Consider the following 10,857-nt stretch of genomic DNA (forward strand, 5'->3'; position numbering starts at 1 on the left):
CCCTATTATGAAACCATTTTATATTTAGCCATCACCAGCCTCCCGAATGTGAAGCCCCCTTGTATTCAGCCACCAGCTGCCCCTAATGTGAAGCCCCCTTATATTAAGCCACCACAAATGTGATACCCCTTAATTTTTTTAATAGTAGGGGTGGGAGCATTTAAAAAAAAAAAAAAGCTAGCCTGGAGTTGGGCTTCAAACAAGCCCTCCCTGATCTATGTAGCTTTGGATACAGTAGAGCAAGTCATCCTCAAAGTTCACAGTAGGGGCACTGAGGTCATTCTCTCCTCCACTCTCCTAGAGCAGTTGTAGTTAGGGGTTAGAAGGATGGAAATCTGCCAAGTTAATAAGGGTCCGCTTTAAAGCTTACTTACTGCTTGTTAAAGGTATGTAAATACCTTGACTTGCCCATAGCATGGCCAGAGATTCACTTAGGTAAACACTGCTTTAATAACTTAAAATATGTCCTACTTAAAAAAATCCCCAATAAAGACAATAGAGAGGCTCTGTGTGTACTGTATACTGGAATGCCTGGAATGGAGGAAAGAAAGCAGTTGATAGAAATGTGACAAAGCCACCTGTTGTAAAATTCCCCCTTTGTAACTCAGTTTCCTTTACAAGGAAAATTAATTTCCTTGTTGTCACCATACAAGCCAACTCAAGCAGTGGTGAAGAAAGCCAACAAGGTGCCTATATGTGGAAATCTTAGACCCCCAAATGTTCTTTTTTAATGATTAGACATGAAAATGATCTGTCACCAAATCCTCTGACCTCCTTTATCCATCACCAGCTTCCTCCTATGCAGTCCCTACAAACTCAGTATTATGCTGGCCCCTCATTCAGTCACCACAAACCTCCCATAATATATATATATATATAATAATAACCCACTCCTACCCAGCCACCATACGCCTCTACTTATATGAACCGCCTCATATTCAGCCACCACCACCACCCCTAATGTGATACCTCCTAAAAATAAAGCCACATATGTTTTAGCCACCATCAGCCCCTCTAGTATTAAACCCCCTAATATTCAGCCACCCTCAGTCTTTCTAATATACATTCCTTAATATTTAGCCACCACCATCCCCACTAATAGTAATTCCCCTTGTATTCAGCCACCACCACTGCCCTAATGTGATGTCCCCTTGTATTCAGCCACCACCACTGCCCTAATGTGATGTCCCCTTGTATTCAGCCACCACCACTGCCCTAATGTGATGTCCCCTTGTATTCAGCCACCACCACTGCCCTAATGTGATGTCCCCTTATATGCTCTCTCTATACTCTATTGTATAAAACCCCCCGCTTCCTTAGCTTCCATCAACTCTAATTTGACCCCCTCATGTTCGGCCACACCCAATCTCCCAAATGTGAAGCCCCCTCATTTCCAGCCACCCCAGCCCCTCATAATGTGATACCCCCTCTTAGCCAGCAGCCCCTCTCAAATTAATTCAGTAAATTCCCCCATTACATTGGTGGGCATTGTAGGATCTCCCATAACGGGTTGCATTTAAACATTTAAAGTGCCAAAGTAAGGGAGCATTTACACTCACCACCAATGTAAGAAAGGGACCACCAGGGCCTCTGGTATATTGGTAGTCAGTGTAAACACCCCTTACATTGGAGTTCAATAGAAAGGCCTCCTTACATCGGTGGTCAGTAGTGAAGTTCCCTATGTCATTGGTTACATACCTTAAGCAGGATCTGCAAAGTAAAAGCTGATGCCCTCAACGTTGGTGTCGGGACTATATGGTCATCATCAGACAGGAAGATTAATCCACTGACAAAAGTAAACCTGAAAGCCAGCCAGGGTGGGTTTGTTCTTTCCTAACAATATGCTCCATGATAGTCCATCCCAAATTTCAAGCCTGACGATGTGTTCATATGAGAACTGCTAGACAAAGACGCTTGTATGCTAGTTCTATACATCAAAATATCACCGTTGTTTTATTCTGATGTGGAAAAAAACACCATTCACTTAATGTTATTGATTGCAACCTTACCTTGAATGCCAAACAGAGAAAATAACCCATAATGTATTTTGGTGCGGTCATGTGTGATGTCAGAAATCCACTTTCCTTCCAATCAGGGGCGTCCCGAGGCTGGGTGACACCCGGAGCACACGTGCGGCAGTATTTTGATACCTGCCGGTGGCCATCTTGGTGATGGACGCCGGCAGAGAGAGGAGGGGACAGGCACCCAGCGGGATGAGGTATGCCGCCGGGTCCCCTCCTCTCTCCTGACACTGACGGGCTCTCGGTCCATGACCGAGCGCCCGACTTTTCAGAGGGGGGTGACACCAAAATGACTGAGTAATTTTGGTGTCACCCCTCCAATGGTGTCACCCGGGTGTGGGCCGCACCCCCCTTGTGATGCCACTGTTTCCAATCACAGATTTCTGAAATTCTAGATCATGTGTGCAAACACAAACCAGGAAATAAGCTATATCCACCGATCAGCCATAACATTATAATGAGCACTGAGAGGTAAAGTGAATAAGATTGATTATCTCGTTACAATGGCACCTGGAAGTGGCTGGGATATATTAGGCAGCAAGCGAACATTTTGTCCCTGAAGTTGATGTGTTTGAAGCAGAAAAAATGGGCAAGTGTAAGGATTTGAGGCACATTGACGAGGCCAAATTGTGATAGCTAGATGACTGGGTCACAGCAACTCCAAAACTACAGCTCTTGTGGGATGTTCTTGGCCTGCAGTGGTCAGGACCTACCAAAAATGGTGCAAGGAAGGAAAACCGGTGACAGAGTCATGGGCAGGCAAGGCTCATTGATGCATGTGTGGGGGGCAAAGGCTGGCCCATGTAGTCTGATCCAATAGAAGAGTTACTGTACCTCAATCTGCTGCAAATGTTAATGCTGGTTCTGATTGAAAGGTGTCTGAACACAGTGCAGCACAGTTTTTGCGTATGGGGCTGCCTAATCGCACATTAACCCCTTCATGACTGAGGCCCTTTTTTCAATTTTTGCACCCATGTTATATTCCACATTTTAGGCCTGAAAATGACGTAAAACCCCCCAACATTATATATTTTCTGAATGCCAAGACCCTATAGAATAAAATGGTGGTAGTTGAAAATTTTTATGTTGCGCAATATTAGCGCAACTCCTTATTAAACCCCAAAATTTAGTGACAAATTTAATTAAATGCCCCAAAACACAACAAATTACCCATTTTTTAAATGAAATATAAAAGATGAGGTTACAACGAGTAAAACGATACCCAACATGCCCAGTTTACAGATTGCGTGCGACCGTGAAACGGCGAAAAACTGCAGTACCCCAAAAAGTCAATAAAAGACACTTTAAAAGCCCCCACAGGTCATCAATTTAGAAATATCCCAAAATACTGGCCCTAGAATTATTCTTCGGGACCCAGAAGCGATCTGGCGACAGGTAAGTCGCCAGGATCGCTTCTGTTGTAAAGCCGACAGTCGGCTCTACAAGTTTAAACAGAGTCCCGGCGGCAAAAGTCGCCGGGAGTCTGTTTAAACAGCCCCGATGCTGGCGACGTACACTGTACGTCGTCAGTCACGAAGGGGTTAATCAGGGTGCCCATGCAGACTCCTGTCCACCTCCAACAGTGCCTACAATGGGCACATGAGCATCAGAACTGGACCACAGAGCAATGGATGAAGGTGGCCTAGTCTCATGAATCACTTTTTCTTTTACATCATGTGGCTGGCTGGGTGGCTTGTGTCGCTTACCCGGGGAAGAGATGGTACCAGGATGCACTACAGGAAGAAGGCAAGCGGGCAGAGGCAGTGTGATGCTTTGGGGAATGTTAGGAAACCTTGGGCCCTTCCATTCATATGGATGTTACTTTGACAAGTACCACCTACCTAAACATTGTTGCTGACCATGTACACCCCTTCATGAAAATGGTATTCCCTGATGCCAATGGCTTTTCCAAGCAGGATAATGCACCCTGCCATACTGCAAAAATGGTTGACGTATGGTTTGAGGTGTTGACTTGGCCTCCAAATTCTCCAGATCGCAATCCAATGGAGCATTTGTGGGATGTGCTGGAAAAGCAAGTCTGATCCATGGAGGCCCCACCAAGCAACTTACAGGACATAAAGGATCTGCTACTGACAGTTTGGTGCCAGATACCACAGCATACCTTCAGAGGTCTAGTGGAGTCTACGTCTCACTGCGTCAGGGCTGTTGAGCAGCAAAAAGGGGGACCTGCTCAATATTACATGGGTGGTCATCATTTTATAGGTGCATATTTTTTGTAATAAAAACACTTTTGCAGTTTGTCTTTGAATAATACAAAGGTTATAAATGTTATTACACACACTCCGTACTGCACCCTGTTTATAACTGACAGCTGGTCTGCAACTACCAGAAAATGGAAGTACTCATAGCCAAAGACTAACGGGTCTATTCACTAAGCTGCCGAGTGAACAACCGACCCCAAGTGAAGTGAGCCGAACACTGTTCGGCTATTCACTTCAGGCTTGTACGGCTGATTTCAGCCGTACATCGGCTTGCTTCGCATGGCTTCGGGTCGGCCGACAATGCTCAGTTCTACTGAACCGAAGGAGTCCTGGGGCCGAAGCATCAGCCGGAGCTACGGCTAGATCCTTCGGCAGCTTCGTGAATAGACCCCTAAGACTGTAGTATAGAAATGGGAGTTTGTAGGATTTCATGTATAATGCGACTTTTAAAGTTCTGCGCAAACTCTTGGCACTATATAAATCCTCTATAATAATAATACTATCACCTAGAGTGGCGCAGGCTACGAGAGGAGTAATCCCAATTTTTGCTTTACAGTTGTATAATGTTTACACGGAACACTTAAAGCTTGCCCAGTGCACATGCAAGTTTTACCCGCTCTCTTCTTCCTTACATAAGTGGTTTCCACAAGGTGGCGCTATATCTCTAATAGTGATACAAAAGGACGTTCTATATGTTCCTCTCATATAAAATAACTGTTAATATCACTAGAGTTGTATTTGAGAAAACAGGCTGTTTTTTTAGTCTAAGGATTTGTATACATAAGAGCTGGATAAAGAAGCAGACCTGGTGATCAGCACTCTCTGGGCAGGTTGGCATGAAGGAGCAAAGGAAATTACTTGGACTACAGCTCTTAAGTGCAAGTGAAGTTAAAACATTTTCTTAGGCCTGGTTCACACCTGGGCATTTTGTAGTGCGTTCCTACGCTCTGCAAAACGCTCAAACACCGAAATCCCATAATTTTCTATGGGTATGGTTCACACCTGGGCGTATTACAGGCCGTATGAACGTGCTACAAAACACCCTACGCCAAAAGAAGTACAGGAGCTTCTTTGGGGCGTATTTGAAGCGCGTATCCATTGGGATACAGCCAGGAAACGTTCGCAGTAAAATCGCGCAGCACCAAACGCGCATATTCGATACGCCTACTCTAATAAGCCTTCGCAAATCCCCATCCAAAGTGCTACTAAAAAAAAAAAAAAAAAAAAAAAAAAAAAAAAAAAAAAAAAAAAAAAAAAAAAAAAAAAAAAAAAAAAAAATCGACCTACTAGGGAAATGCCCAGACACTCCAGAAGACAGATCACTTTTATTTTCAAAATGCCTAGAATCACCAAATCTTGGAAGACCTTCTTCGTTATCCGGGAAAGCTTGACCTTGACTGATTCAAAAGGAATTAGATGAAAAATTGTCTGGCGTTGGGCTCCACCTACACGTTGCGTCATTCCACTTAGTCAGGGGCTCCTTACGAAGTCAAATGACGCAACGTGTAGGGTGAACCTGGTGATATAATTACACTGGGCAGGATCTAGAAGACAAAGCAACGATACTGGTAACCCCAGCAGGCTAGCATAGAGAGAAAAAGGCGCTTGGAACTGTTTGTAAACCAGTTTGTTGGTGCACAGGATAGTGCAACACAGAATGGAAGGGTTTTTTGCTGTGTAATAAAATAAAAAATAAAAAAAAGACTTGTTTTTATGATCTACATATTTTTTGTTTGGCATTCTGTAGTGGAGAGCAAAGAACAACCTTGGATATTTTCCTTTTTTATTTAAGTTTGACCAAATCTGTATAGATAAAGGTCCACCTGAGCAGGGGAGCAGATTTCCAATTCAGGATGGAGCACTGTTTGGAAACACAGAGCTGGTTACAAAAGGAGGTTGTTGGAAGATTGTATAGGATCGGAAAAAGGTCATAATAGATGTGGAAGCAATTACAAGGATTGCACTGAAGAGATTGAAATGTATTGGGATGAAAAGATGTACAGTCTATTTATTGATTGGTGTTGTACATTGCACTTTTTATAAAAAAAATAGTCACAGTGATAATAGATGTTATAGGGACTTCCGAGAACCTGGAATTGTGGACGGTGGAACGGGACAGAACCGAGGGCTGAAGATTGATTCACCAGTGCTGGAGAAGGGCACAGTTGTAAAGTAAGTGTGCCCTAATCAGCAAGTACTTGCATATAAAAGGCAGAACAGAAAATGTACAAAGCGGGTAAATGAGTCGCATGCCACCCATTTGTTTGGCCTTTTTTTGGAAAGTGTAACCACTTGGTAACTTTTCATATGCAGACTCTTCCCTGTTTTGCATTCCAAAATGTAATTTTAAAAAAACCCGAAACAGAAATAGACTCCTGTAAAATCATGACAAATGTTTCAGAATGCAAGCTTGTATGTAACAGCGCCATCTGCCCGGCCAATGTATGAATTACTCTAACAAGATGGAGCAATGTGGATGGCATACAAGTGTATGATCAACCCTCTGCCATTCTCATGTGAGCCCATCATCATAGCACAAAATTAAATCGTACTTGAGAAGAAAAACATTTTTAATGATCCTACAATGCATATTTTCAGGCACATTGTAGACTTGCAAGGCAGGTGTGCACCCTTCAAAGAGACCACCTAAATCTTAGAGGTGCTGCTGAACCTGGTCATGTACGAGATAAATACAAACTGGATACATTACAGAGCCATACCGGTCACACACATTTGTCTTACTTACAAAACATCCAAATACAACATTGTGTACACACATACAACAAAACAGAGGAGTTCATTGATTTGTAATCCCTTGGAAGATCAAAATGAACATCGTACAGGCTGATGGCAATTAGCAGGACTAGACATCTTCGTCACTTTGCCCAATCCACACAAATCATATATTGCAGTTGCCATTGTCTGCCACATTTCAAATCTGAAACGGAAAATGACAATCACACAAGCAAAAATGCAATCTAGCTGTACTTTGCTTTGATGATCCAGTATTGGCTTGAAAGTCAGTTCACTCACCTCTAGAAACCCACAAAACATAGAATATTGCATAGCAGACAGGACTAGGCCACTTACAGAGAACACCAGCAAACAGTTTTAGGCGGAGTGGCATTTAGTGTACAACACATATAAAATTACTTGCCTCTATTCTCTGCCAAAATCTGCAAATAAAAGCCTTGTGCCATGTCCATCCACCTCCACCCTACTCTGCTTGTGCGTTGGAAGAAAGACAGGCGGTTTCCTAAATGAGAGGGAAGGGGTGGTAATGACAACCGAGGACAGGCAGAGCAAACTGGAGCAGGACTTCACACAATAGATGACAGGCGCGAGATCAGATATACTTTCATATCTCAACATTAAAGACTTGAGATGTTCTTTAAATGATAAAGACACACACATTATGTAAGGTTTAAAAGTGGTTTTGTTCATTACTCTTTCAATTTCTGTCTCCTAAAAGAAGCAATAGTAACTTATAAAATGAAATGCAACTTGCGTGTTAAAAAAAGTAAAGTCTGCAAAAGCCAGAATGGCTTGAGTCCTTTTCTTCCATTCCCCTTCCAACCATGACACCTCTGCAGGCTCTTATACGAGTTGATGAAGATTCTGATCCTAGAAGTCACAGTGTAAAACATCTTCATTTCCTCTGTAGATCAGGATAGGTAAGAATGTCTTTGCTGCATCCTGGGCTATATCCGATTGTTGTATACCGTCTGCTGTGGAGTCTGGCAGCTAGTACAACCGGCTCTCTCCTGACAGAGGCTGTTTAGTGCATTCAGTACAATGTCCGGCATGTGGTCTGTGATCATTCTGGGGCTGATATAGATACTGCTGAATGAAGTTTCCTTTGACCACCTTGCGCTATATTTGACATCAGAAAAACACAACCTGAAAAAGATAAACACATGCAGATGAGAAAAAAAAAAAAGTGACCCAATGAATGTAGCAGCAACCTAGAAATGGCTATTGCAACACATAACAGGGCACATCTATTGAGACGTGCAATCCGTGTTTACACTTGTCTGTAAACTGATGTCAGTTATTGTTTTATACCATTTATATAGCAAGAGTATAGAATGTACTGCTCCTTCAGGGCCCTGCCACACCAGCTCCGATGCATTCCAGCATGATTTGCTGCTGGAACGCACTGGAGCCCATCCCGGCAGACTTCCTGCGCTCAGAGGCAGGTGGGGGTGTGGTGGTGCGTTGAAGTCAAGGGCACCGCAGCCACGCCCCTCGCCCACGCCAGAAAGCTTGGCAAAACAACACCTGCGTTTCTGGTCCCGTGCAATCTGAATAAATAGTGCTTGCGAACCGTGCTGGAACACACCGGAGTTGGTGTGACCGGGCCCATCAAACTTCGGCCCTCCAGCTCTTGAGGAGCAAGTGCCATAAGGTTCATTACCGTGATGGAATACAATCTCACATTTAGTTTACCAATTTGCATTGAGATTGTAGTCCATCACAGGAGCGGTGACTACTTTACAACACACACAGGGACCATGGGGAACAAAAGTAGCCACCCTCCAGAAGGAAGGACAGTGTCAGCAGTCAGCACCAATTCAGAGATGATTTGAGGCTTTACAGCCGAGTGATACACAAATAAGCTAAGTTTCTGTTAATAGTTAAGGTATTTGAATGCATTTCTAAGATTTGACTCCTGAGTCTAGTGTCACTTTAATGTATCTTCAGCTGAATTAATTTCATTAATAAAATTCTAGATCTTGTGTAACATATACGTACCATCCCGATCTGTTGTCTTCTGTAATGTGGATGATTTTTCCTGGAAGGTACAGAATAGGATGTCTTGTGGAGTCTAGAGGGGAGGCATCGATCAGAGTATTATATGAAGAGGACTTTTGAACCAGAAGGCTCTGTTCAGCCAATAGAGGCTGGGACAGGGAAGCCAAGTTTCTTCCATCCAGTTCTGTTGGGAAGTTGTCTGGATTACCTCCGAATAATTCATACCAGCATCCACGCAGCAGGATCTGGTACTGAGGATACAAATCCCAGAAATAATTGTAATTACACCACCACAATCACAATGTCTTTAGGTTTTCTGTCTCTTTAGTTATATCCTATAGCCTGCAGTAAATCCTATAATGCATTAATGCCCCCTTGCTATGCTGCTTTACCCTCAAAGCCTTAACTATGTTGTCTGTACCCAGTGGTGGATTCAAATATGGCCAGAATGGGTGGTTAGCCTGGGGGCCCCAGATTCCAGGAGGGCCCTTAAGGATGCAAAAAAAGTTGGGCTCTTCATAGCTTAGATTTTTTTCTCAAAAAGATGGTCAGCAATAGCAGCCTTTGTGTTGCACTCAAGGCTTCCCTGTAACATTATCAAACGATAAGACACAGTGAGTACCTTGAAGCATTAGTTCAATAACTGCCACCTTCATATCACTAGAATATTTCGTAAGATATAAGGGAAGGATTAGGACCACTGTCAGGTTTTTACTGTTAGAGGGCTTAGGACTCTAATGCTGGGTTCACACCTAGGCTTATGGAATATGCGTGTTTGCCACGCTTTTTTATCACGTTTTGCGGTAAAAGAAACACGCGTTTCCGAGGGCTATCCGGCTGTATCCTAATGGATACGCGCGGCAAATACGGCCCAAAGAAGCTCCTGTACTTTTTTGGGGGGTAGGGCGTTTTTCATCACGTTCCTACGCGCTGTAAAACGCCCAGGTGGGAACCATGCCCATAGGCAATTATTGGTTTTCACATGTTGAGCGTTTTACAGCGCGTAGGAACGTGCTGTAAAATGCCCAGGTGTGAACCAGGCCTAAAAGGAGCCCCGTCCTGATGACAATGGTTTTATCAGAAGTGAGGGTAAGGGCCTGTTTACACTGGCGGCATGCTAAAATAATCAGTGTTACCACATGGGCTCCTGTCAATTGAGTGGCAGCGGTGCCTTGTGTTATTAATTTATTTTAACTTTTTTAAATGTGAAAGTGAAATGTCATTAATTCTAGGGATGTGCTGAAACATTTGGTCCAAAATGGCACTATTGGCAAAATACAGAATGTGCCATGAGAGCCGAAAATTCAGTGTATCCCGGGCTTCTCTCCTCCCTGCTGGGTGCTGGTCTATGTGCCTTCCGATGCAGCGGAAGCTTTCGGAACGCCGAGCAGTGGTGGGGGGGTTGGGGGGGGGGGCAATTGGTGTCAGCATTGCAGGAGGCCGAGCTCTCCTCCCGCACATCCCAGCTTGGTCTCTTGTATCAGGATGGAGAGCAGTGATTGGAGGAGAGCTCTGTGATGTCAAATGAGGCAGAGTTCTCCTCCCACACAGCCCTGCTCTGCTTCCTGTGACAGCCGATTCAGGATGGAGACTGAAGTACAAAGATTCAGCGATCAGCTGATCGATGAATGTTTGTACATAACTGGACATAGTATGAGTTACTATGTACCAGTTATGAATAAATAGGAAGTGATCTACATCACGTCCTGTTCATTCTTGATTGTGGACATGGTTACTATATCCACAATCTATGGATAGACAGGGACACTGTATAGTAGAGGCTTCCTGTTCAATGAGTGCTAGGGCTGCAGAATAACAGCTTTAGGACGCTTTTTCTATTTTAAAATAGTTTAGACCAC

At 43.7% G+C, this 10,857-nt stretch overlaps 1 protein-coding gene across 2 annotated transcripts in view; it reads right to left on the reverse strand.

Moving 5' to 3' along the window:
- Nucleotides 1–7,613: 7,613 nt before the first annotated feature.
- Nucleotides 7,614–10,857, reverse strand: part of DAGLB (diacylglycerol lipase beta) — a 26,146-nt gene continuing 22,902 nt past the window's right edge. For both annotated transcript variants that reach the window (XM_018572250.1, XM_018572325.1), the window contains exons 14-15: nt 8,999–9,249; nt 7,614–8,143 (exon numbers count right to left, since the gene is read on the reverse strand). In XM_018572250.1, coding sequence (XP_018427752.1) covers nt 7,945–8,143; nt 8,999–9,249 — 450 coding nt within the window. In that variant the 3' untranslated portion in view covers nt 7,614–7,944. The remainder of the gene's footprint in view (nt 8,144–8,998; nt 9,250–10,857) is intronic.

This window comes from Nanorana parkeri, unplaced genomic scaffold, assembly GCF_000935625.1.
Source record: "Nanorana parkeri isolate BGI_ZX_2015 unplaced genomic scaffold, ASM93562v1 scaffold3, whole genome shotgun sequence".
In the NCBI taxonomy this organism is placed as follows: Eukaryota; Metazoa; Chordata; class Amphibia; order Anura; family Dicroglossidae; genus Nanorana; species Nanorana parkeri.